Consider the following 27,364-nt stretch of genomic DNA (forward strand, 5'->3'; position numbering starts at 1 on the left):
CACGTACAATACTGGGGTTTGTGCAATATAATTGATGTGTTTCCGTTATTGTTATCTATACTGTCCTCTGTGTCCACTCTCCTTGTCATTGTTTGTTCTAGTATAATGCGATCAGTGTTTTTGTCCTTGTCACATGACCTGTAAATAGTGTCTCTGTATGGTTTTACTAACTTGTGTTTAACACCAACCTGCCAGAGGGTCTGCAGATGGAAATTAGCCCAAGGCTATAATCTGGCACATTTACATTTGTTAAAATGTTCACTAATATGTATTGCCCCTCTTTCTAAAAATAAATAAATAAAATAAAAATAAATAGTCTGATTTGTTATTGTTAATGCTACTGTACTGTAGCAACTGTAACCCACAAAATTTATCTAGGGATTAATAAAGTATTCTGATTACATTTGAGTAAGGTTTTTCCACTTCCCTCCTTGTCCACTCTCTGTTGTCATTTTCATCACTTTTACTTGATGTGCTTCCTCTTTTGACATTTTGACAGCTCTCTATATTGGTGTTATTCACTCCATTAAACCTTTTTAAATGCTCCATAGGTCCTTGTTCTGGATCCTCCAGCCTGTGCTTAAAATAAGGGGGGCTTTAGAAGTTCTGCTGCTGAAGTTCAAACCTAGCATGAGAATTGAGTATAAAGGTGTCACGAAGAATTAAGAGAGTTCTATAGACAAAACATAATGTAACTAAGCAGCCAGTGAGTGCACAATTCCTAATTTCAAACCTTCATGACTTAATTCCAAACATAAACCTTTTACGTTTGTAGCATTTTAAAAGCCATCTTCCTATTTATATTAAAAATAGACCCAATCAAATTTTCTCCATAAACATGCCTCATTATGTAATCATGAATATATTAAAGAATATATTAATTCAAAAGATCTAGCTCTTCAAGGGTATTAGCAACTAAACAATGATCCAAAAAATATCCCGAAATAATTCAGTATTTGGAAAAGCCAGGCTCTCTACAGCATGAATTACTTAGATTTTCCTCACACCTTTTTTAAATGAATAATGACTGATCACCATTGGTTGTAGGAAGATGTGTTGCTGATCAGGCCTTTCTCAAAAGCAAATGTTCCATCATCCACTGCGAATTTAAACACATTAGTTTTAGTTTACTCTTACTATTCATATTGGCATATCTTTAATAATGATTTGGTTATGAGAACAATGACAGGAGAGACAGAGTGAGAGCAGCAGAAAAAAAAATGGGGGCGAGAAAGAAACCTGTTCCAAGTTTCAAATCATGCATTATTCATATTTTCAGCTCTGCTAATAATGTTTTTAAACAATTTAATACGTTTAACACCCGTTTGGCTTTTGAACCGTGCTTATTAAAGGTGAAGAAACAGCAGTGAGCCAATGGCAGTTATAAAGTGTGTTCACACCGTAATGACCATGATTAACAAGTCAGGGGAGGTGATTGCCGAGCTGACGGACTGAAATTACTCCACAGAGAGAGTTTGTCAGCAAGCTTTAAGCTTTAGGTGGTAAAAAGTTAGAAAATACTGAAGTTGAAAGGTTCAGCCATCACTAACAACAGCAGGTGCCAGAAGTATAAAACTCTAGAGATTCACAACTAAAACTCTGTGGGAAAAAAAGAGAAATTTGCATGCACATTGTTTTTGTTCAGTCTATTAGAAATATATTATCTGTATGTGCCCGAGGCTAATTTCCGCTCTTGTCATCATCCACGAATGGATGAAGAGACTCCCTAAAAGAAGCCTATAAAATGCTGTCTAAAACACATTTTCCTGTAGAAATACCAGTTCAAGTGTGGGAAAAGGCATTTCCATGCTTTTACTAGATGGGTCTAAACTAGAATAAGTCTGTTTACAGACAGTCAAATCACTCTTTCACTTTTACAGCTTTCAGGTAGCTAAAATATCCCACGAATGAATCACAAGTGTCAGTGCACCTGTTGCCTCTTATGTACTTATTAACCACATGTGCTCAGCGGTGGAGTTATTAGATAAACAAGATGAAATAAGAGGTATAAATTCTGTCATTTCAGCAGTCTGATATTAAATGGTTGAAAGTGAAGGTGGAGCCTCACTGATTTAACAACTGGTTTCACGAATTATAAGCGTAAAAGTGGAAACTCGGCTTATAAATGGAATTTCAGTCAGCTACCGAAGACAAGCCCCTGCCTTCTAACCTTTTTAAAACAAGAAAAAAGTATAATTATGGTAAATTATGTAATGATACCACCGCATTCAAGCTGTATTCAATATAATTTTCACTATTGTAGCTCCTGAATGCTTTAAGCTCTAAATTCTTCAGCATCAGTGACAGAAAAGCCTGCAGGATTTTCAAAACCTGTGTTCACTCACAGCTGTTAGCCTACAAGACAACATTAGCTTCATAACAGAACACTGAATATTAGTAAGATAAATTTCACGAGCTGACTTTTCCACTAAAATTCAAATACAGTGCAAACCATGTTTACGGTCCCAGAATCATCTCAATGTGTGTGGGCTAAAACTGCCAAAAGTATGAAGCTGATGACATTTTCTGTCAAAGAACAGATCCAAGGATAGTTTAATCCAACTCTTGAAAGCAGCACTTTTAATCTTTTCAATCTGGTGTACTCACATAAGCCCTTTGAAATGGACCCAAACCACATTGTGTTCAAACTCATTTTAATTCTCAAATCCAGTCTCACGTGTCCATACTGCTTGCTCACTGTTACCCACTACTTTAACAGCTATGAGGCTATTGAGCATATTTTTTAATAATAATAATAATAATAATAATAATAATGCATTTTATTTGAGGGCGCCTTTCAGAAACCCAAGGTCACCTTACAAAAAACAAAATTAATAAAAGGAACAGTAGTCATAAAATACATAAAATAACTTAAAATTACAAAACAGAGCTTGACAACAGATAAAATCAGCATTAAAGCAAATAAGCCAGTTTAAACAGATGTGTTTTGAGCTGTGTCTTAAATACGGAAAGGGAGTCAATATATCTTAGTGCAGGAGGAAGAGAGTTCCAGAGCCGAGGAGCAGAGTGACTGAAAGCTCTGTTCCCATAGTAATAAGGCGTGAGGATGGAACGGTAAGATGAATAGCAGATGATGATCTGAGAAGGCGGGAAACAGTGGTGATATGGAGCAGGTCACACAAATAGGAAGGAGCAGATTTATGGATACACTTGTATGTAAGAAGTAAGATTTTAAAATTTATCCTGGCTTCTACGGGCAACCAGTGAAGCTGCTGAAGAACTGGGGTAATATGAGCTCTTGACGGAGTGCAAGTTATGACCTGAGCCGCAGAATTTTGAAGACGTTGGAGTTTATGAAGGGACCTTTTAGGGAGACCAAATAGGAGGGGATTACAGTAATCAATACGGGACGTAATAAGACTATGCACAAGGATGGCAGCAGCATGGGGAGTAAGGAAGAGTGTTCCTGCTCTCTTTACGACAGCAGAGAACAAGACCCGAAAATATTGATTGGTGTAAATTGTAATGGTGCATAGACTGGTGTTCATGTAGTACTTTTTAGCCTTACTGACCATTTAAAGCACTTTCACACTAAAATGCCATTTTACAAACCTTTGTATCTTACTTTTTTCTAGAACATTTCAACATGCAGACAAGAGGAGACAGGGACCAACTTTACCTTCTGAGCCTGAGTGCCCCACCAAAACATGGTGGTAGATGGGTTAATCATTGGCTTGATCATCTTTTTTATTGACGATCACAAAAGTGCTGAATTTCAGCAGACGTATCCTTTATTTAGACATGCGATGAAATATAATGTTCCTGTTTAAAACTACAGCAAAGATAAAAATGTTACACAGGTGCAGTAACAGCACAGCAGCAGCAGCGACACATCAACCAAGCTGCTTGCAGTCTTGGCACAGAGTCTTTTCACCAGAAAAGGCTTGTCCAAGAGTTTTAATGGGGTGCTTCAGTTTATTGTCGTGTCATGTTGACTACCTGATCACCATGGCAACTGTGTGACCTCCTGGTCATCAGCTTCCTCCTGGGTTATTAAAGCAGCCGATTCGCAGTCTATTTACAGCTAATTTAGGTGGTATCCCACTTTCAATAGGTCTATCAGCCTTCTTTGTCCTTTCCAACTCAGATGGGCCCCTCTTGTCTCTTTTTTGGCTGAACTCACAGCGAGTTGATTAAACACAGAAGTGAACAGGAATAGAGAAGAGGAGAACTTGATGATAGGAAAAAGAAGGTGAGGGCAGGAAGACTTGTTGTATTAAAAAAAAGAAGGATGACAAACAGAGAAGAGCTGAAGTTATGGATGAGGCCTTCATTGCCTGAATTCTTGATTTTGATGTCATTCACTATCACATGCCTATTACAGAAACACCAATAAATAGCTTCAGAAATCCATTTAAACCTGTTATTTTGATAAGACTGAAAAAACTTTTCATTCATAACACTCCTCACTTCTTTTAGGTACACCTGTTCAACTGCTCACTTAGGCAAATACGCAATCAGCCAATCAAGTGGTAGCAACATGGAGGCCCATTGACCATGACCATGTCTACATTTTGATGAAACTGAGCATTAAAACAGGGAAAGAAAGAGATTTAAATGACTTTGAATGAGACTGTCCGGGCTGGTTCTGAAGCTTACTGGTTTAGAAGCAGGTGATTTACTGGGATTTTCCCCATACAATCATCTCTAGGATTTACAGAGACGGTCTAAAAAAAAAGAGTAAATACTGAAAACATCTGGTTGATGTCAGAGGAGAATAGACAGACTGATCGAGCTGATAGTAAGGCAACAGTAACACAAATAACAGCACTCCTGCGAGCTAAAAACAGGAAACTGATGCTACAATTTTTGCCTTATGCTACAACACCACTGTTACAACTTATAAATATAAGCAACAAAAGGTCATGGTTATTTTATAAAGGCCAAGTCAAAGTATTTGATGCAAGAACACTTTCCTTATTAAAAATACAGAGAGGATCTCAGTGCTCACCTGGCTTGCTGAGCAGCACAGCAAAGTACTCTCTGTGGTAGGAGCTGACGTACAGGAGCAGAGCAGGACTCTGGCTGGTCCTGAAGCTCAGGGACACATTTTCTGCTTTTAGGGTTATGTCAGAGTAGATGGAGGAGGGGAAGGAGCTGCTGCCGCTGCTGCTCCTGTTCAGCTCGTTCACCATCTGCTCCTTAAAGGCATAAGTGACTGATGTTTCTGACTTGAAGCTGGCTGAAACCTCTGTAGGGAGTAAGTCGATAAATTGAATTACAAACATAGAAGTTACAGCAGTTATGCAGTAGTTGTGGCGGGCATTATATTTTAATATGTAGATGATTAATTTATAAGATGTGAAAGATTTTACTTGAGCTTTTAGATTTTAGCTAGGAGTTCTTCTTCCTCACATCAAGCTTTTCTTTACCGTTTCATACACATTATACCTGATAAATAAGCGCCGGAAACATTTTATCCCAGTCGTGTCATTTCACTGAACCACATCATTCTGCAGATACTGTATAGTATGATTTACATGGCTATAAATAATATGTCTTCATACTGACAACTAATCTCACAAGAGACAATATCAATGATTCATTTATTTAAATGTGCCTCTGTTTCATTGACAACACCTAATTAGTGAGCTGGTGAAAAGGCAGCCACAGGAAACCAGCTGACAGGTGAAAAAAACAACAAATCTGGCTCTCTAATTATAACAGAGTCGGATGTCAGAGTTATGATTTCCACTGTAGATAAAAATGCAGAGTTCCAACAAGCAACGCAGCTGGGATTGTTAATAACTGAATATAGATAAAGCTGTGTTACTGTGCCGAAGTGATGACTCAATATTTCTCTGATAACTTAAATAAAAAGAAGTATGGGTACGCACTAGTGTTATGACAGAATCTCTCCATCAGGATGCCCAGCAGGGGCTTCTTTACTGACAGTTTTCGGAAAATGAAACATTTGTCTGAAAGGTTCAGTTGAAAATCTGCGCAAAGCTTCTGGTTTCCATTTTAAAACCCTCTTCTTCTTTTGGCTTCTTTAAGAAGTCAACATAACTGATCTTCCTCTCTCACCACATCAATACGTCTCCTCTTTGGCTCTTATCTTTTCCTCCTGCCTGGGCTGGCTTTACTCCTGCCATTAAGGTTGCAAGCTTTTGCGCTCTCAGTGCCGGGACCGAGCCAGAATGAATGCGAAGCATTTTGGCTTCGATTTGATGGCAGATGCCACATCAAATACACCTGCATGCAGCAGTGTTGGTCAGCAGCGGTACTGATCCTTTTCCATCATAGTTTAAAAAGGATTTGAGTAGATTTTAAAACTTAGTTTTGCCTTTCAGAATGAAGACACAAGTGATAGTACACTATGTGTCAGTCACACTACACCAAAAAGAGGACAGCAACCTGCTAAAGACTAGGAAAAACGTAGCTTTTAGGTGATAGAAAAGGTAGCTGATAAGCTTGTATCTTTTATGTTCTAACAGTGTTGTTCAATCATTTGTTTTATTAATTTATATTTTCTCTTGATTTTAGGCACTTTATGACCTTGTTTGTGTTTTATAAATAAGTTTTACTTGAGTTTTTTCACATTCGCCAACTGATTACAAGTAGTTGCAAATAGTTAATCCAAAGTTGGGCATGTGACACAGCCTCTGGGTGACCACTTTTTTTGCCTTTTGATTGGGAGGCAACCTGTCTCCTATTGCTGTCCAGCTTGGACTGATTGCAATCACTCTCAAACGGATTGCTAAAGGTTAGCAAATAATTCCTGTCTAATTCATAAATACAAACAGAAAGGCCAACATGTCACAATCAATTACAGTAGTGTCGATAAGTGCAACTTGTCTATGATGCATCTTTTAATCTTTATCTTTAAAACTACTATTTCAAAGGCAAAAACAGCACACGTTTGTTGCACATCATAGCAATACTTTTGGTTGTACTTTGGTCTCCAGCACTGGTCGCCGTACATCTACATGTACAAACCAAACCTCTCAGCTAATCCTTGAGTATCTACAGTAGAGTATGCGGAGTGTGCCCCAGCACAGCTGGGTGTGACCTCACTTATATATGACATTGCTGTATATGTGTTTTATTTATAGGCCATCCAGGTGCTGCACTGTAGCGCATATGAAGGTGGTTGTGTTGGAGGTCAGCAACTACAGTTGCTCAAGGGATACTGACTGGGTTTTTAAAAATTTCAAAAGATACACTCATACTTCAGGTTCCTGTGTTAATTTGGATTATGTGACTTTTGATAGAAGAACAAGAGTTAAAGTGACCCAAGGCTACATATTATTAAACCCCAAATTTAAGCTTTTAAGTGATTTTTAATGTAATTTTCAATTTGACATTGTGCATCTTTGAGCTTGAAGACCACGTCTCTGTACCTTTGTTGCAAAAAGGTCCAGCGTAAGCGGATGAGCTGCAGTCGCAGGAGAAGCTGGTGGGTCTCTCCACACAACGGCCCTGATTTTGGCACAGCGAGCCGTAGCTGCTACAATGACCTGGGCATCCTGCCTGAACCCCAGGGGTGATCTTTGCTCTCTCCTCCAGGTCCAGAGTGACGCCATTCAACTGCAGAGAGCGGATGCAACCTCGAAAGCCCTTCTGCCTTGAAGCTGTGCCTCCTGAACACACAGGAGACACACAGAAAAAAAAAAAGCATACACTGTAATGAATTTTCTCTGTTGTCTATTTTATTCTACTTATGTTTCTGTGCAAACCACCAAAATAGATACAACGTGAAATAATATAATCCCAGTGATGTTTAAACATTTAACAGTTGCCTGGAGAACAAGTTAAAAATTGCAGGTTTGTCCAAGACCCAAAATATATTTAAAACACAGTGGCATAAATCACAAATCCTCGCGTTTGAGAAACAGTTGCCTTAAAACTAATCTAGCAAATATTGTTCTTGCACATGCGGAAAGGTTCCCTTCTTGAAAGCTGATGTATCTATTGCTAATTTTAAAAAGAAAACACCTTTTCTAACTGTAGCAGTCTGTGGGAACATTTTTAGCCACCTGGTCTTAGGTTGTCTAGGATTTACCTGATGAATAGGCGAAAAAGAGATGCAACATTTTGATAATTGGAACTAACAAAGTCATGAATGTAACTCTATTTTAACCAGTTTATTTTTCTATATTCATCATTCACAGTGAAATAAAAGTGCTGCAGGACAATTCAACTTAGGAGACATATTTGCAGTGCTTTATCTTTTTAGATGTAATTTATCTTAATCTGAAACACTACCTATATACTTTTTATGCATTCATACTGTACAGACACGCATGAATGACAAACAATCTGTGTTATCAAATTCTTAAGCAAAACTGTCTGATCTGATTCTATTATTAATGGCAGAACATACTCTGCACCTCCAAGAAAAAAAAAAAGGCCTGTCATCGGTTTCATACTGAATTTTTAAAATGAAGCACAGTGAAACCCAAACTGGCAGGTGAAAAATTCCAAAAATTGACATTTCACCGGCTGTGGCTCTGCTCACCCAGCACCAAGATGATTGTTGTTATCTAGAAAGTTAGCGACCTGCCAGTCGCTCTGACAGTCTGCTTGTCCTGTCTGGTTGGCTGACAGTGACAGGAAAATATTTTTTTTTCCTTCCAGGTCAGAATTTAAACTCAAAAAGTTATTGTTTTCTGAGTTTTCGCATCACAACCTCCAGCTGTCCTCAGAGTTCACGCTCTGCAACATTATAATTGTCTCAGACTGCCAAACTGGCAATCTCAAGACTGTTATGATGAGATAAACAGTTTCCCATGGCTGCAGAGTTGATGAGGTTCGTATCAGGGCCAAGAGTTTCATCAGGACCTGTCAGGAAATGACTACCTTAACTAATGGACTGAGTTCAAACACTCTACCAAGGTTACTGCAAGGACACTGACCACAAAAATGTGACTTTTTTCTACACATCCCCAGGGAATTTCTATCACTTTGTGGGGATTTTCTCTTAAGTCTATTAAGCTTATATCGAAGTAAGGTTTAGAAACAAGAACTGCCTTACTGTGGACTTGTTTAAACCTGTCAGCATCAATGCGGATCAATAAGCAGACAATGCAATATGTTCTTTGTGCACTATGAGGGAAGTGTGGAGTCGTGGAAGATTATATATTCTGTGACGAGAATGCAAATCCACCAACCTCCCAGGGGGTCAATGAAAATGTACCCTATGAGCACAGAGCGGTTTTGTGTGTAAAAATAAGGGACGCAGTGAAAGCAAAGCACAACGAAACAAAGAGCAAGCAGAAAACAGACTATTTGAAAAGGTTTAAGCAATAAAAGGAGAAATCTGACAGCTTCAACAACAAGCCTGGGCTGAAATGAAAGAAATCCTAATCTCTAATAATAATTACATGAGTAAAAACCAAATGTCGTATTGTTTTTGTTGGGACCTCAAAAAAAGCAGCTTTGACTTGATTGCACACCTATAAATAACTGGCTGTTCAGCTGCAGGTGGATGTGCCCATCAGCCGGCGCCTCCTGCGTGACAGCAGGAAGCTCGTCGAGGCGAAGCGATGCCTCTTTAACGTTTCGCTCGGCTTGAATACGATGCCACCTGTTGTCATTCAGCGGTGATCCAGCTTTCACCGAAACCTCCAATGGCCCATTACCCACGTCAAAGGAGAAGAGGACCTCATTGGAGGCTGCATCAGAGAGGAAAGAAAAATAAGACTTATTTTAGAACATGTAAGAAGCACCTTTTGTGTCTCCTGTACCTTCCTGCAGCTGGTTTGGTACTTGTTGCCCTGCACACAGGGCAGCTCACACACAAAGATGTGCTCATTATTTGCATGATTTAACTGAGTGAGCTTTTGTTTGTCTAACCTCTAACTAATTAATGGTGGGTAACAAGTGTAAAGGAAAAAATATTATCCTATTAATGTATTGAGCTATTACCTTGCCAAAAGAAGAGCTTCACTGCATCTTGGTATTGATTCTCTGCAGAAACTCAAATAGACTTTCAGGTGGCTTGAGTTCTGATGACTGCAAAGACCATAGCATATGATTCAAATCATTTTCTAACATCATATGGATGGGAGCATTTCCACCTTGGAGGAGACCGCTTTGTTCAGTGGTAATTCTAGAGTCGGTTGAGGCGCCAGGCAGCAATTCACAGGAGGCCTCTACAACCAGCATTCATCATAGTTATGTTATAACTATTTTGACACCATCTAAAAACATTGTAAATATTGGTTGGGGGACATGATTTGTGCAAATGCTGTTTATTACAGTATGTCCCTCAGGCTCAAAGATTGCATTCAGTCGGTAAGCAGAATGAGTTGAGTCAGGCGGGGCCAGGTCAAGTCGGGTCTCTCCCACTGTCACTGCAAATTTTGAGCATTGCCACTGCTAAAGCTTAACATTTGGCAGCCCACTGCAGTTTCCTGCCTTGCCTGGTGGCAGGCGGTGTCTCTGACTCAAATAGGTTAAAGGTGATCAAGCCATTTTGTATTGATTTACAATAACCTTTCAAACTGAAGAGACAGGTAGACACAAGCCATGCAAGTAAAACACTATCCACAGCTACACAGACCCACTGCATCCACTCACTGCAATGTCCTTTAATTTGTCATCTGTCTGTCATATTTATTTATTTTCCCCCAGCAAATAGAAAGAAAGGACACAGAGCAACATTTTCATAGGCAAATCGGATCACATCAAGTTGTTTGCATGCCAGGAATTATTACCAGTACAGCATGTTCCTTTGTTTTGAACACCAGCAACTTTGTGTTGTTTTATAGTGGAACCACAAATGATCTTTTATCTTGCTAAACTCTTTCTTGCTTTCCCCTTTTACTTGTCAGCATGCTCACTCTGAAGTCCTCATTCTCTGTAAGAACTACAGTACATCATCTGTGGAAGAAAGATGAGGAACAGAGGCAGCTGACACACGAGCACCACTGGAACTCTGATGAGAAAAAACACTTTCAGGCTGAAGTAATGTATCACCTAAGTGATGCAAACACAACCTGACACCAAGCAGCTCGTCAGCATGTCACATAAAACCGCTGACAACTTTGGGAGATAAAAATGAAGTACTGTAGTTGTGACAACCAGCTACGAAGATAAAGCACTAGTTTGTTTTCACAGAAACAAGCTAGTTATTGATGTAGAGTCAATGTCCATCCATCTTCTTCTGCTTCACAGGGGCAGCAGCCTAAATGGAGAAGCCCAGACCTCACTCTCCCTGACCACCTCCTCCAGCTTGTCTGGGGAAACACCAAGGTGTTTCCAGGCCAGCCAAGAGATATAATCTCTCCAGCGTGTCCTGGGTCTGCCTCGGGGCCTCCTCCAGGTGGGAAATGCCTCACCCGGGAGGCGCCCAGGAGGCATCCTTGTCAGATGCCCGAACCACCTCAACTGGCTCCTTTCAATGTGGAGCGGCTACTCTGAGCCCCTCCAGGATGACTGAACTCCTCACCCTATCTCTAAGGGAGAGGCCAGCACCCAGGACAGCCCTGGTGGAGTCCACACCCACCAGAATGAGTCTGACTTATTGCTAGTTATGTGGACCAAGCTCTTGCAAAGAATGTGGCAGACACCCCATACTCCAGAAGTACGTCCCATGCACCCTCAAATTTCCCTGAGAGAGTAAAGAGCTGGTCCAGTGTTCTGCAACCTTGGATGACAACTCCTGAATCTGATGTTCGATAAACAGATGGACTCTCTTTTCCAGCAACCTGCCACAGACTTTCCTGGGGAGGTTGAGCCTGTGATTCCCATATAGTTGGAACACACCGTTCGGTCTCCACCATCCTGGTCTGCCAATCCAGAGGTACCGCAACTGATCTCGATGCAGCATTGAAGAGCTGCATCAACCAAGACAGCCCTATAACATCCAGAGCCTTTAGGAACTCAGGACGAGCCTCAACCTGGGGAAGTTCTTTTACTACCTAAGTAATATGAAGAAATATATCACTTAAGTAGTAAAAGAATCAGTCTTGTACAAGGAATTCATGGTGTTCACAGAAGTAGAAATTATGTCAAAAATATATATGCTGTATATATTTTTTATCTCTTCAGGGTTTGCTTTTAAGGAACGTCAGGCAGGTAGGAAAGTAGGAAAGAGGATATTTGAAAAGATCCTTATTCTTTTCTCTTCTTTTCCTCACTTCTGAGTTCCCATGCTACCAAACTCAGTTTGTTCTTAATTCTGTCATCATTCCCCTGGCCAGATAACCTCCTCATCCACCTGCTATTAGTCCGTTAGTCTCTAATCCCTTTTCTGGATGTTCAGAGAGCAGCATTCCACATCTCAGTTCAATGCTAGCTCTCCCTCTTCCTGTTTTCTATCTTCAGCAGGACCGGCTCTCCTTTTTTGCTTTGTTGCCTTTATCATTTTTATTACTCAAGCTCTAATTATCCTAACTGAAATATGTGGCATGTTGAACTAGCTGCTTAGTCTGGAAAAAAAATGAAACGAATAAAATAAGAGAATATAAAAAAGGAAAGAAAGTAACAGTACCTCCACACTGCAGATACTGTCTTGCTTACAGTGCAACAGTTGTAGCTTTACAGCACAAATACTGATAAAGCACCGAATCAAGTGTCAGATCTGATAGCTAGCCTTTAACATATATACTTACATGTTCTTCTTTTTAACCCTCTCAAGGCAGGCGTTGCAGATTTGCAACAACCTGATTACCCCACATACATATTTTATGCGTTTTTTTTACTCAGAAGTACCACTGCAGGACTTGGTTGTGCATTAGCAACAAAAAGTTTAATTTGAGCCTGAGAGGGTTAAGGTAAAACCACCTACAGCGGTAGATTAGTTTTCTTTTGCAATCACATGAAGTGAAGCACCTCATCAAGAGAGGAACAAAGAGGAAAGCAACAATAGCACACACGTCAGTGTTTGAACTACAATAGTAAATAGACTTATATAGACTTGCATTTATACAGCTCCATTGTATCTTACTCACCACTCAAAGCACTTTTTACTGTACAAGGCAATTCAAGCATACATTGCATACACCACTTTATTCTGTATACTTTATCAATAACACTACACACACAATCGATACTGTTAAGAGATATATTCTAAAACACTTCTTCAGTAGAGAGTCAGAGAAGAGAAACACACAGATTTACTTGCTAGCAAGGGCAGCTCTCAGAACTCACACTCAAGAGTGAGTCTCAGAGACTGGCACTGAGGACTGCCCTCGTCTTTTATTTATACAATTCAGTGAGCATTTGTTCCATACATTGAAATGTGGAGGTGTGTGTGTGTGTGTCAGAGTGTGACCCCATAAATGACTTCCCTAAACTGCTGGTCTGGAAAGTCCAACAGATCATCTAAACAAAAGGCACTTAGACTAAAACAGATATAACTACGTTAATCCTACCGTAAAACAATAAAACAAGGTACGACCTTTCCCATGCTCCTAGGATGTGGGGGTGAAAGCCAGAACACCCTGGAATGTTACAGACTTCCTAGGATGAGACACCCTTTCAATATGCCACCAACTATATACTTCTAAACACAAATGGTTACATGCAGTATTCTACCATATACAAACTTATATCATTAAAAGATTATACTGACTACTAAGTACAATTTTCCATTGACAGATACGCTGGGGGTTCAGTAGTTTGCTCGGGGATACTTCGAGCATGAGACCCATGATCAAACCACACTCTTTCTGATTACTGGACAGGCTGCACTGCCTCCTGATCTACAGCTGCACATCACATGATCTCAGTGCAAGTTCACATAAACTGACACACAGACCATGCCGGCATCTCTTTTTTAATACTATGCTAGACTAGTCTGTTGTCATATTCAGGGGTACGCATAAGTGGTCCGCAGGTGCGCATGCACTGTCAAAATAAAAAACGCGCACCAGATAAGAAGTTGCAACGCGCGTTTACGTACATAAGATTTTTTTTCTGGAGCAAGACAGACATTTGTTTAGAAATTTTAAAAAAGTCGAAGAAGCAGGCTCCTTTAAGCAATTACTTTGGTGTTCCTCCACCTCCGAAGAAATTTCAGAAGGAGTCCGAACCGCGAGAGAAGCGCGTATTCTCGGAAAAGTGGTTGCAGGAGCTGCCTTCAAACAAATGATGAACAGAGATGTGGTGCAAAATATGCCGTGAAAATCCCTCCAGAAAATCTTATGTACGCAAACGTGCGTTGCAACTTCTTATCTGGTGCGCGTTTTTTATTTTGACAGCGCATGCGCACCTAAAGACCATTTATATGCACCCCTGGTAATAATGTCTGCTCTGCAGGGATGTGTGTGTGGACTTCCACCAGCAGATATAAATGACTGCAGGTGGGTCAAATGTTTCTTTTACATGGTAGTTCAGGTCAGCACTGCTATGAAGTGTTTTAAGTAGAGTGATAGAGAGCTACACGCTCTGGTGGTTATAAAAGCAATGCAGCTGGCTGCAACAACAACATCAAAAACAACAATTCTGTGATTTCCCAGAGGAGGAGAAATAAATGCCAGTGCTGCAGTGAAGCATTTCTTTTGAAGGGTTGATGGACACCATCACCTCCGGCTGAGTTAAAACCGCATGAAACTTTAACTCGGAGGACTCTCCTTCCTGCTCAGTTTGTACTCGCATCTAAGTGAAGTCTAGATTAGACATCTCACCAGAGAGGTTTTACTCACAGTTGAGTTCAATCCGAATGAAGTCTTTGATGCCCAGGTTTTCCAGGAAGACACCAGATGACGAAGTGGTTTTAAACAGGAAGGAGATGTCGGCACTCAGCTCTCCGTGTAATGTAGGAAAGTGGAGGTATGATGTCTCCTTGTCAAAAAATGCAGCGTTCCAAACATTTTCTGCAAAATGCATGAAAGCATTTAAAACATGAAGCAGGGTTCAGGAATGAGTTTACAACTCTGACATGACACACCTGCATCATTTTAAAAACACGTACAAAGTGACAAACTGACTCTGATTTTGACTTACTGTCTCCATGACAACGGAGAGGTCCCACCTTGTAGGTGCTTTCGGAGCCAGGCCTCTGGATATCACCCAGCACCAGAGATCTAACCGGGAGCATCTCCTTATGGGTCAACAGGCCTGAGTCATTAGTCCTAAAAAATAAGGAGCAGAATTTTTTATTAAAAACAAACTCCAAACTAGAGGAGGGAAAGACATATTTACCTTTCGCATAAAATATCATTCACTGTAAAGGATAATACGACAATATGTTGATTTATGCTCTTGCAGCTGCCACACCTACTTGCAAAAATCTGCTGCACTGGCAGCAAATTTGGTAACTTATAAATGCAGTGAGGCTATGAGCTATTTTTATAGTAGAACACAACACACTATAATTGTTTTGATATGAGTATTATGATATACAGTACCATTCATTGCTGTCAGCATCACAGTTGCAGTGATATCTGGAGTCCACACAGTTATTCTGCAGACTGCAGGCACATTGCTGGCTCCCTGGTGGAGCTCCGCCCCAGTGAGTGTGCATTTGTCCCACACCTGGGCCTCCTACCCACCAGCTGAGTGGAGAGCCCTCTGAAACAAACAGACATTCACTTATATCAAGTGACCGATCCCCAGATGGTAGCTATGTTTCTATAATGGGACACATTTTTGTAGACTATTGTAATCAATAAAAAAAGAAACACAAAAAGAAAGAGACATGGCTATACTGAATGATTTTATACCACTTAAAAACTATATGGTAGTAAATTCAATCAGAAGGTCCATCCATCCATTTGCTTCCACTTATCCTTTTTTAGGGTTGCGCTGGAGCCTATTCCAGCTGTCATAGGGCGAGAGGCAGGTTACACCCTGGCCTGATGGTGGAATTGAACTCAGGACCTTCTTGCGGTGCAGCAACAGTGCTAACCACAGTGACCTGTGCTGCCTTAAGTCAAAAGGTCCTACTATTTTATTACTGCTGGCTGCCAAAGGTAAAACAGACATTCTGTTGATCATATCTCAAATTATAAAAAACAATTAATTATTATTAAAAACGGAAACCTGTTATGATGCAATGTACCCATGCTTGGTCCAAAATGACTTCAACTGCCTGTTTAAACTGCATCACAACAATACATAAATTTGGCGTTAAAGATCATCCAAGGTCTTTACCTGGTGAGGTAAGTAGGCGTGACTTCCTGCAATGATAAGCAATTTCCTGTTCGCAGTGCTCTGATAGGCTTATGATTGCTGCTAGTTGCTCCTCATCAGATGCATATTCAAAATGCACTATATGTGTATTCACTTCTGGTGATGGCTGGACTCTCGTTAGGTCTGTGTTGTTGTGGTGGATCACCATCCATGTGTTGTCCTCTGGTGCAATGAAAGAAGAATAAGGGAAAGTATGTATTTTTAATTTTCACCTGTATCTGTATTTGTATGTTGTATCTATGCAGGGCTGAAAGACAGAGAATAAGGCAGGATGAAAGAGAGAGAGGAAGAGATTGTGCGCCAGGCATGTTGACGGGTGTGTGTTTTGATGTGTGTATCAGCTACCTGTCATGTTGCAGTATAACAGCTGTGGCTTGATGGGTCCGCTGCTGTCCACATCAATGTAATAATACCCCGAAATGTTGCCTTTGTGTTTGTAAGCCTCGCAGGACTGCTCGTATATTGCTGAGGAGAGAGAGACATCCTATTCATCATCACTGCAGACGTTTAAGTTTGTTTTTCTGTCTATGCAACTGCACAGTGGTTGCTCATTTCGTTTTTCAGCATCTGGTCTTGTTCAACATATTTCAAGTAACTTAAGATTTTTTTTACAATGTAGATGCAGAGGGACCAACTCTTCTCCACTGGATTATCTGTTTAGCTACATTTTAGTGAGTATATTATTGTTACCATTTAATACACTCATCACTTTAATAGGTGCACCTGTGCAACTGCTGGTTAATGAATATGTTAAATTACTTCATCATATGGTTCCAACTCAATGCATGTAAGCATGTAGACATGGTCAAAACAATCTCATAAAGTTAACTATATACTATATAGATCACCAGCCCACTTACTATTTAATTTAATGCACTAGTATTTTTTAATTTATGGAAAACATTATAACTGAGAATAAATGTGACTGACTTTGAACATGACATGATTGTTGGCGATAGAGGGCTGATCTGAGTATTTCAGAAACTGATGATTTTCCCACACAACCTTCTCTAGGGTTTAAAAAGAATGGTCTGAAAATGAGAAAACATCCAGTGAGTAGTAGTTGGGTGAAAATGACTTGGTGATTCCAGAGGTCAGAGAAGAAAGGCCAGGCTGCTTTGAGCTGATAGGAAGTTATCGGTAGAGTTAAGGCATTCAGAGGTGCATGTCACATCTTGACGCAGATGGGCTACAGCAGCAGGAGACCACACTGGGTGCCACTGAGGAAGAACAGGAAACTGAGACTACAATTCACAGCTCACCAAGACTGGACAATAGAAGATTGAGAATCATCAGACTAGAGAATATTTTTTCAAGTCCAACCAGGAACAAAAAAGGTGCACCTAATGGTTGCAAGTGTATCTGTCTATATAGCTTCAAGGTTTAGTGAATAAAGTTTATGCTATATATCTGATTTAATTTTGCTGGTCTTTTTTTTAACTCTTATATTAGTGCAAAGCAACAAAAAATGAATTATTGCCTAATAATTGTAATTATTATATTCATATGAATTATAATTGTATTGTTTATACTGGTCAAATTAATGAAAAAATGGAAACCTCAATAAAAGCTGAAGATATATTCTCTAAACCAAAATTATGTCCACAGGTTGGTGCACCTTGATTAACAAAAATTATTCAGCAACAGATGAATAGATGTGGATATCACATCTTGTGCTCTTGTGTGTGCTTGAAACCACTTGAAAGCATGGAATAAAGCACACTGTGAATGGGTGAATGTAGTGAATGGGTGTAAAGAGCAATTTGAGTGCCCAGTTACAAGAGTGCTACATAAAGCTCTATACAAGCACCAGTCCATTTACCATTTAATTTAATGCACTAGAATCTTGTAATTACCACTTATGGTTTACAGAGGCTGCTGTTGCCACTGCTGAACAAAGACTGCAGAGCCATGCTTGTCCTGTAAAATATCCAGTCATTTTCAGTTTTGTTAGATGGTCAAAAAGAAGCACTTTACAAAGCCCCGAAAAGAAGAAAAAAAATAGCAACGCTTTTGCAAAGGAAATTCATTATTTTGCTAAAAAGAAGCACATGTTACATGCTCGTCCTAGAAACTGCCTCATGGTTTAAACTAAAGTGCTTATAAAGGATGTATTTTCCAATAGAGTTGTGTATCATTTCTTTCATTATTTCTTGTGTGACCTCTAAATCACTCTGTTTTTGTGCTAAGAGTTATCCCATGAGTGCTTACAATCATGACTGCTGGAAAGAAGTTAGATCTCTGCTTGACCTTCTGCCACAAAAATGTCTGAAGGGAAATGAAGTTAAAGCAGCAGGCTGTCTAATTCAGCGGTCCCCAACCTTTTTTGCGCCACGGACCGGTTTATACCCGACAATATTTTCACGGACCGGACTTTAAGGTGCTGTGGATAAATACAACAAAATAAAACTAGTACCGGTCCCGAAAAAAAGACGATTTATTCATAACACACGTGAAAAGACCCAGGAAAACCGAGTTAATGATAAAAACGATAACAACGCTAAAAAACCGATAAAAACCCTGAAAACCATACATTTCACACCTGAGCCTCAACTCTCGCGGCCTTGTACCAAACGACTCACGGTCTGGTACCGGTCCGAGGCCTGGGAGTTGGAGACCGCTGGTCTAATTAACAGAAACTCACAAACATTGAGTTGAAATACAGATCTGTGACCTTTGAACAACACCACTCAAAAGACCATCATGACCTTACAGCTGTGACAAGTGGCTCCGCTGTACCCGGTCCCAGAGCAGTTACAGTGGAAGGTGCTCCATGACTGACTGCAGCTGCCTCCATGTTCACAGTGGCTGGGGGAACATCTGAGAGAGAGACAGGAAAGAAAGCACACGTCTCCATATCTATGTAACATTGTTGCAGGGGAAGTACTTAATGAACTGCTTTATGACACAAATCATTCTGTGTTATTGGTCTTCAGCTTAATGCATCAGTTATTCGGTGAGGCAATTGCTTTAAAATACCCCATCGTCATGAGAGAACAGTGCAAGTAGCTCTTGATGCCCAGTTTGGTGGAGAAAGGGAGAGAATGCATCAGTTCTGGTTTGCTTAGTCTCAAAGACAATAAAGGCAACTGAAGACAAAAGATGGGTACTCCGGCTCCCTCCCACAGTCCAAAGACATGCAAGTTTGTGGGGATAGGTTGATTGAAAAATCTAAATTGCCCATAGGTGTGAATGCGGTAGTGAATGTGAGTGCGAATGGTTGTCTGTCCCTGTGTGTTAGCCCTGCGACAGACAGGCGACCTGTACAGGGTGTACCCCACCTCTCGCCCTATAACAGCTGGAATAGGCTCCAGCACCCCCTGCGACCCTGAAAAGGAGAAGCAGAAGCGAATGGATGGATGGATGAAGGATTTCATAAATCTATTTATAATAAACTTCACTAGCTGGGTCCACGTCCTCATTTTAGGTTTGACAGTGCTTCAGTAAGTAAAGGTGAATGGCTTGGACAAGAATTGAGCTGCAGTTTGGGACTGGCGATGGCTCCCGGGCCTGGCAGATCCCCATGTACTAAATAGAAGTGAAGTTAAAGAATTGAGGAGAGGGAAGGTGGGGCCAGTAAACAAGAATGAACAGCTTGGTGAACTGGGGGAACATACACAGGTGAGAACCGGAAGGTTAGGAGGGGTGGACCCGCTCCTGAAATTTATCTCCAGTAATGTGTAATAAATTACTTATTTTGAGTAACAGCCCCACTCACTCAAAACAAAGTCTAATGGGCTTGCATTAAGAATGTTAATATCTGTTCGTAAGATGGACTACAAAATGAGTATCTTACCGCTACTCTGTTATTTTAAAGTTTTTACCACAACATAAAAACAATGCTATTACAAAAGTTGTAACTTTAAAGATAACATATAGGCTTTCCTGCTGGAAAGTAGCCCAACTCAATTACTCCTCTTTGGTTTGGAGTTTTGTGACCAAAGTTAAATTCACTTTGGTCACTTACCACAGCTGAGTCAAAGTGAAAATGAATTCATCATCATTTCCAAGGCATTAGTAAAGACAACTGAACTATAGTGAACTTTAAACACACTTTGATCAATTAGCACACAAACTTGATTTAGAGAGCTCATATAGTTCTTCATGCAGGGGAACATCTGGACAAGAAGCAGATTTTATTACAGCAGCTCCACCAGCTGTGAGTTTGACAGCCTGTTGTTTAAAAATTCAAAACATACCAGCAGGTCATGCACATGGAAAGCAAATTTATTATTAATATTTACATGATGTGTGCCACTTTGCCTATTAAGTTGATATTTTTAATAAATGGTTGGATGGCGCCTCATTTTGACATTTAGGATGGAATGATCTCTCCTGTGGAAAAAACAGTGGAAAAAACAAAACTATACACACATAGAAACACAAAAAACCCGACTTATATAAAAATCTAAAACAAAAAATATATTACAAAACCCAGTGACAGGTGGAGGGGTTGAAACATTAGACAGCAAAGCAGACTGGTGCCAGTTGTACAGAAATAGAGCACTAAATTAGAAGGTTGGGTTTGCTATTTGTATGTGCAGGTGTGTGTATGATACACATAACACGCCTATGCCAATATCTCAGCTTCTGCGACAATTTTCTTTACATAAATATTACCTTTTTAAAAATAACCACACTGGAGGCAAATGATTATTCACTAAGAGTCTATGAAAGCCCACTGCTGGCTAAACCTTGTTCTTAAACACTGTTATGTTTCCTTAAAAAGTCCAGGGGGTATTTAAACTAAATAAGTTCCATCAAAATAGAGGAGAAGTGTCACGGGTTTCTGGGGCAAGCCGTGTGAATTTAACAAAGGACCCAAGATGCGGATATGCAGTGAAGTGAGAGGGCTTTATATAACAAACTGTCATGGTCTGCAGTGGGTGGCTGGAATTTCCATAAGGCTCCTGAACCTACCTGGGATCCGCCCCTGGGCAGGGCCAACTCCTCCAGCTCCTGCACACCTGGAGCCTATTGCAGGCAATCAAGCCAGAGGGATTTAAGCCACACATTGATGTTCATTCACTGCCAGTTCGTCATCAACACATGTTGGTAACAGGCCTTATACTTCAAGTTCTTGCTGTGATTTATCTTGTTAACCAGACTCTTGTGCTGCAGTTGCTGTTTTCACCTTGGCTCACGCTCCACCTCCAGACTCAGGATACCAAGCAATCATTTTGAAAATCCCTCTGTGCCTCACCTGCCTGCCCTCCTGCCATCACACTCCATCTGAAGCCCCGGATCTCAGGTCAGCCTTTCTACGCCACTCAGCCCTCCCTGGATTCTCTTACCCCCCTCTCAACACTCCATGTCCCCTACTGCAAGTAAGAATTGCTACCCTTACAACTTGCCACTTCAGAGCTGCCTCCCTAACTCCGCTGTCTTCTCTCTTCAGTGTGACTGTTCCCTGCTCAGCTCCACTCTGCATCCCGTTCCCTCGCCCTGGCCACGTTTCCCAGGCCATGCCTCGTCAAACTCCACGTCTTATTGTTTTCTGTCTTTGCTACGTTTTTTGCACTACACCTAATAAATTGTCACATCATCTGCTGTCTCATCTCTGGGTTTCTGCACCTGAGTCCTGTTCAGTACAGGCCACTCGGCCCCGTGACACAAACAAAAGGAGGGTGTGGCGAAAAACCGAACTTAGACAATCTACACTGGGAAAAATAAAACCTAAACAACAAACCTGAACACGAGAGAAAGCGACTTGCAGGGAGATTCACAGACAAGAAAACACCAAATAACACAGACGAACCAGCAACAGGCAGGAGAACACACAGGGCTTAAACACACACAGGAGGGAAGCACACCTCGGTGAAATCACAACTGGCGAGGCAGGGGAAACGTAAAATGAACACACTCACATAAGACAAGGACCTTCAGAATAAAACAGGAAACTAACAGACACAGAGAACCAGACAAGACACTGAACTGAACAGACAGACTCACAAGCAGACACACGCTGTGTCCCAATTCAGGGTCCGCACGCTTGAAGTACGCATTTTAAGTGTGATTACGTCACCGCCACGCAACGACGGCTGTCCCAATTCGAAGTGTACTTCAAATGCATACTCCAAATGCGCCGTCGATTTCCCCAAATATCAAGCGTGGTCCGGTGCACGCTTCGTGGTCCCATATATCCCACAATTCATAGCGCGGCGGTGGGTGTGGATAATTTTGCCGCAAAATACGGCAGAAGGGAGCGGCCAAACTGTCAAAGGTAAGTACTGAATATGACGTCACTTATTCATGTGCGAATGTTTAATAACGAAGAACATTAAAACATTGCTGTTGGTCACATGTCAGCAAAGTTATGTGACATTAGTGATGTTCGTACTTTCAGCGTTAACTTGGTTTTAAACCTCTACTTCTAAATATACATATAGTCGACCTTAATCTTACAGAGAATCTGATGATTTTATGGATAATTAAAGTCAGTCATATATCCACAAACACAACAAGCTGAAAGTCAGTGATATATGTATATATCATAATAATCTGACAATACTATAATATTGGCCATATTATATTTACATTACCATAGTGAGATGATTTTAGTCTCGTGACCAACATTAACTAATTATTATTTACTAGCTAATCTTAAATGACTGTTCAGTAAAGAAATGAAGCCCAACAATCATGTTTTACAGTCCTGTGGTCTCAGCCTCAGATACTCAACTACTCAAAGTGATGTCAGAACAAAAATGAATAACCAACAAAACAATTTTCTCCTTCATTTCTGTCACACAAAGCTGTATGTAACGTGTCTCGCGGTTAGTATCATGGTTGCTAGGCAACCTGAACAGCGCAACGAAGCATATACCGTCCCATTTCACAAGCCTCTCACTTCCGCACTTCTCGTACTTATAGTACGCACCGTACCATAAGTAACAAAACCCTAACGAATGGCAAACCGAACCCAAAGACATAACAGAATAAACAAGAACACAGAATATTATAAAGAAACACAGAGCACTGAGTCGTCAGACTCAGGACCGTGACAAGAAGACAATAAAACTGTAAGTTTGTTGCCAAACAAAACAGTAAGTCAAAGACAAAATGACTCAAGCACCCTACTCTCCACTGAGTGGGATGAAGCGGTGCCAAACACAGCTCACAAGCAAACGCTACAAAGGCTCTCAGGGCTGGAGCGCCCCCCCGGTCTTTAATACTGTGGCCTAATTGCTGAGTAAAATCAGCTGCGCAGGAGGGTGGCACTTAAGGCCAGAGGGCGAGTAAGACACCCTCATACAGAATAAATCACCACAGGCCCTGCTTGTGCTGTATGGACCTCACATATTAAATACTGCAAAACCAGATTAATCATCCACAAGAAGTGATGTTTAAATTCAGCACAGCCATCACAAAACCTCCTATTTATGGATGCAAACAGAACCATCAGTATGCCGAGCAAATGCCACCTCAAGTTGCTAAAATATTTCACGCCTTTTAATGTGAGTGTGTGTTAAATAAAGTAATTGCACCTAATGCATTGTGATTTTACTTGGATGAGGCATAGGCAGCTTCAAGCATGAGAGTCAAGCCTGACCTAAGTGGAAAATATAGAATTATAAAATTGAAAGGAAACTTGCAGATTTACAGCACACAGTTGTATGTGTGAGAATAATACATCACTGGACAAAAGTACCTGCATTTTCACAGCAATTCGTGTCAAAATTACACACCATAGAACAAGTCTGAGGAAACTGTGCTGCTGTTAACTTTTTCCTCCTCAGTCTTCCTGTGTAAAACATGGAAAACAGCAAAGCGGATGGCTGGAGGAAAAGAAGCGGAACAGCAGAAACAGCGAGAGGAAAAGAAGAACACGGAGAGAAAGGAAAGGGGAAATAAAGTTTGGGGTGTGCTGAAAAAGAGGAATGAGCAACAAAGGGAACGAAGGTTGGATGAATAGAGCGGTGAATGAGTACGTAAATATATTTGGAAGGGGAAATGAGGTCAGCAAATTGTGACTGCGGAGAGTGAAAAAGAAGGGGAGGGAGAGCAGCATGTATTTTTAATCTTTTAGTCAGGGGGAAATTTGCTGTTAGAAAAAGACTTACTCAGCAGCTCTGTCAGATGGTAAAGTTAGTTTTTTTTAACACCCAATTTCTTTGCTTCTTTTCTTCTCAAAGTAAGTTGGCATGAAGCCAGTTGCAGCACTCCGTATTTCCTCCACCACTTTAAATATTTGCATTTATCATTCTTTTTTTATACATTTTTCAATCAAGCCTGAGAGTCCACTGATACATTTGGTATGCATATGATCAATCAAGCACCACTTATTTCAACAAAAGCGTGCTGTGGGTTGGAGGTGAGGGGTTGGAGAAGTGTAAATCAATTTTTCAAGTTGACATTTTATTGAAACAAAAGCTGCTCTGTGGGTAATATGTGTGCCATTCACCAGTGGGCTCTAATGATTTGGAAAAAGGTCTAATGTCATGTTCTGAGAGCAATGTGTTATTGCTCGCACACAGCACAACGTTAAACTCACACAGTGGAGCTTAACTTGACATTTTCGGCAGTATGGAAAGAGAAAATAGACATATTAGTGGCTGCAGTTGCTCGACTATTTTATGATATGGAAATCCCAGAAATATCGATTCTGTCAGACGGTAAAAAAGGATTTTTCAGCTACAGTGTTTTAGTCCCCAGCATGTATGCATACATGGTGCTGGTGTCCTTATAAAATGTTATACTGTCAATACAAAGCACAGCACCAGATGCAGAGCACAGCCACGCAGATAACCACTGGAAGAGCAGGAATGAAGAGGCAGCAATCAGGAAACTTGAAAAAAAGTTTAATCAGCACGCTGCTGAACACTAATTGCTTCGGTGTGTGTGTGTGTGAACGCCTCCAGGTTTATTTTCCTCATACCAGTTGAAACAGAGACAAGCTACATGAAAAAATTATGACGTTTTCTTAGCCAGAACACATTTCGGGAAACACTGACGCATATTGCGTTTGTATCAGATTCACTGTTGCCTAATAATCCACATGCGACCCCATTTCACAAAAAGGCTTCAGAGGGAGATTAAGAAGGTTTACAAAGCAAGCGTGAAAACAAAATCAAACATTTTAACGCCAGTGAATCCTCTTTTCTGACAATCCTCGTTAATACAACAAACGCATTACATAGAATAATGCGTTTCTTTTCCTGGACAAATGGAGAGACGGACATAAGCAATACCCAATACACGACATTTACGTAAATCAGTGTCGCAAACGGCCCCTTTAGGTCTTACCTGTCAATAATGCCGCACATATCGATTTGCAGGTGACTGTAGTTTCCGATCAGCCTCTGCTGCACCTTGATCAGGTCCAATGGCCGGTTGTCCACAGTCAGTAGACGCATGCATCCATGGAAAGCTTTGAAGGGGTTCAAACACTCCTGGCTATTTTCTTCAGCAGGACAACCTGGACAGAAGAGAAAACATCAATCAGTAAATGAAACACAGGAGAAATCAAGCCATCATTCTACCATACCACCATTATTGTAGGGTCTCTAACTTGCAATATAAAGCTGTTGTTGTGATTTGGCGCTATATAAATAAAACTAAACTGAATGCATTGCGATGCAAGATTCGATTATATAGACAAAGATGAATGATGATGCATGTGTTTTATCGTTCATTTCTCGCTTACCACCAAAGAATATATGACCTCCTGTGGTAATTAAAAACGAGGGGCTCGCGTGAGCACTGGCTCCTTCATCACCATCCACTGTGATGGTCAGACGTCCTCCTCCTGATATCAAGTCCACAGAGTGCCACTGACCATCATTCAGAGCTGAACCTGAAGAGCCACACATATATGTCTAAGTGTTTTTATTTTGATATCACGTTTCAATTCTAATTAGATGAAAATGGAAAAAATAGAAGATTGTTCTTGCTCAGGAATCTCTAAGTGCATGATATTACAACTATTTTAACATAAGAACTCCCAACAATGCTAGAAGAATAATTTTGCACTTTCTCAAATGCCACACAGCCTATAACAGGACATAATTTCATTCAGTTCTATTCTCACTGCTGGAAGTAGTTTCTATTAGGAAATGGTGACACTTGGAAAAATCATGCAAGCATACAAAAAGAAGAATACCTAAAAAATACCTGTGTTATTCTCACATTTGAACACTCAGCCATCAAACAGACTTCATACTATCAATCAATCAATCAATCTTTATTTATAAAGCACTTTTCATACAGCAATGTAGCACAAAGTGCTTTACATGATTAAAAGCAGCCCACCCCACCCCGCCCTCCAACTCACTCCCCACACTCTCATTAACATAAACAATCATGGATACATACACCCCCCCCCACACACACACACACACACACACACACACACACACACTTAAAAAGTAAAATTGGGCTGGACAGACATGAGCCAGGTGATTACAGACTAATTATGGTTTAGTTTGGACATCTGATGTTCGGGAGTCAGTTTTAACTACAAAAATGTCTTTCTGAAGCTGGTCAGGATTTTGTATCTTGATCAGTAAATTTGGATGTTTGGATGATATCAGCTTGCTGCCTTCCAGTGTTTTGGGCTCAAAACAGAACATTAAGCTCCTTTTTTACATCACGGCTTTAAATTAGTCCAGTTAGTAAGTGGAGGCAGGATGGAGGCGGGCAGACTGACCTGCGTTGAGCTCCAGGGGTGCCCTGCCAGACTTGTGGATCTGTAAATGTGTTCTGGCTTTGCTCAGGTAAAGCCAGACTCTGCCTTCTCGATTTGGGAGTTCAAAGGTCAGGAGCAGCCCGGCCTTGTTCCATGTCCGAAACTGAAGCCTCACTGAGATACCCAGTGAGGATTGATCTATCCTTGGTAACCGAAGGAAACTCTGGGGGCCGGTGAACGTCATGGCAACAAAAACGGGTTCAGAACATGAAAAGGTCACATTGCCCTGAGACAGATGGAGAAGAGAAGAGGAGATAGGAAAAGATATGAAATGAGTATAGAAAATAATCATGTCTGAATATAAATTAGTTCCAAGGCTGTCTGGTGCTACCCAAACACACAAAGATGTCATCAGCAATTCTCCTTTAAAAAGCATAGGAGCATTACCGTGATGATTATAGTCAGGCTTAATATAAGCACAGGCAGATCTTAGTGAACACCAATGTCAGCCAAACGATTTCTAAGGTCACACCAGGGAGCAGAAGTTTGGAGAGGCAAAAACAGATAGCGAGAGAGTGAGAAGCAGGCTTATAGTTTCGAGAAGTGGTAATTGCAGTAAATCCACCGCTGGGG

At 40.7% G+C, this 27,364-nt stretch overlaps 1 protein-coding gene and 1 long non-coding RNA gene across 2 annotated transcripts in view; one reads left to right on the top strand and one right to left on the bottom strand.

Annotated features, from left to right (window-relative positions):
• LOC146505728 (contactin-associated protein-like 4) overlaps positions 1 to 27,364 on the bottom strand; it is a 90,566-nt gene that overhangs the window by 12,575 nt on the left and 50,627 nt on the right. Inside the window, exons 8-19 of the mRNA XM_085182479.1 lie at positions 26,753 to 27,017; positions 25,751 to 25,900; positions 25,351 to 25,522; positions 18,818 to 18,924; positions 16,450 to 16,569; positions 16,066 to 16,266; positions 15,321 to 15,483; positions 14,917 to 15,044; positions 14,616 to 14,786; positions 9,420 to 9,638; positions 7,365 to 7,604; positions 4,973 to 5,212 (exon numbers count right to left, since the gene is read on the bottom strand). Coding sequence (XP_085038605.1) covers positions 4,973 to 5,212; positions 7,365 to 7,604; positions 9,420 to 9,638; positions 14,616 to 14,786; positions 14,917 to 15,044; positions 15,321 to 15,483; positions 16,066 to 16,266; positions 16,450 to 16,569; positions 18,818 to 18,924; positions 25,351 to 25,522; positions 25,751 to 25,900; positions 26,753 to 27,017 — 2,176 coding nt within the window. The remainder of the gene's footprint in view (positions 1 to 4,972; positions 5,213 to 7,364; positions 7,605 to 9,419; positions 9,639 to 14,615; positions 14,787 to 14,916; positions 15,045 to 15,320; positions 15,484 to 16,065; positions 16,267 to 16,449; positions 16,570 to 18,817; positions 18,925 to 25,350; positions 25,523 to 25,750; positions 25,901 to 26,752; positions 27,018 to 27,364) is intronic.
• LOC146505729 (uncharacterized) lies at positions 20,957 to 21,604 on the top strand. Its single transcript, XR_014877550.1, has 3 exons — positions 20,957 to 21,155; positions 21,226 to 21,431; positions 21,503 to 21,604. It is a non-coding gene; the product is annotated as an uncharacterized LOC146505729 (long non-coding RNA).

The sequence above is a fragment of the Neolamprologus multifasciatus genome, chromosome 13, assembly GCF_963576455.1.
Source record: "Neolamprologus multifasciatus chromosome 13, fNeoMul1.2, whole genome shotgun sequence".
In the NCBI taxonomy this organism is placed as follows: Eukaryota; Metazoa; Chordata; class Actinopteri; order Cichliformes; family Cichlidae; genus Neolamprologus; species Neolamprologus multifasciatus.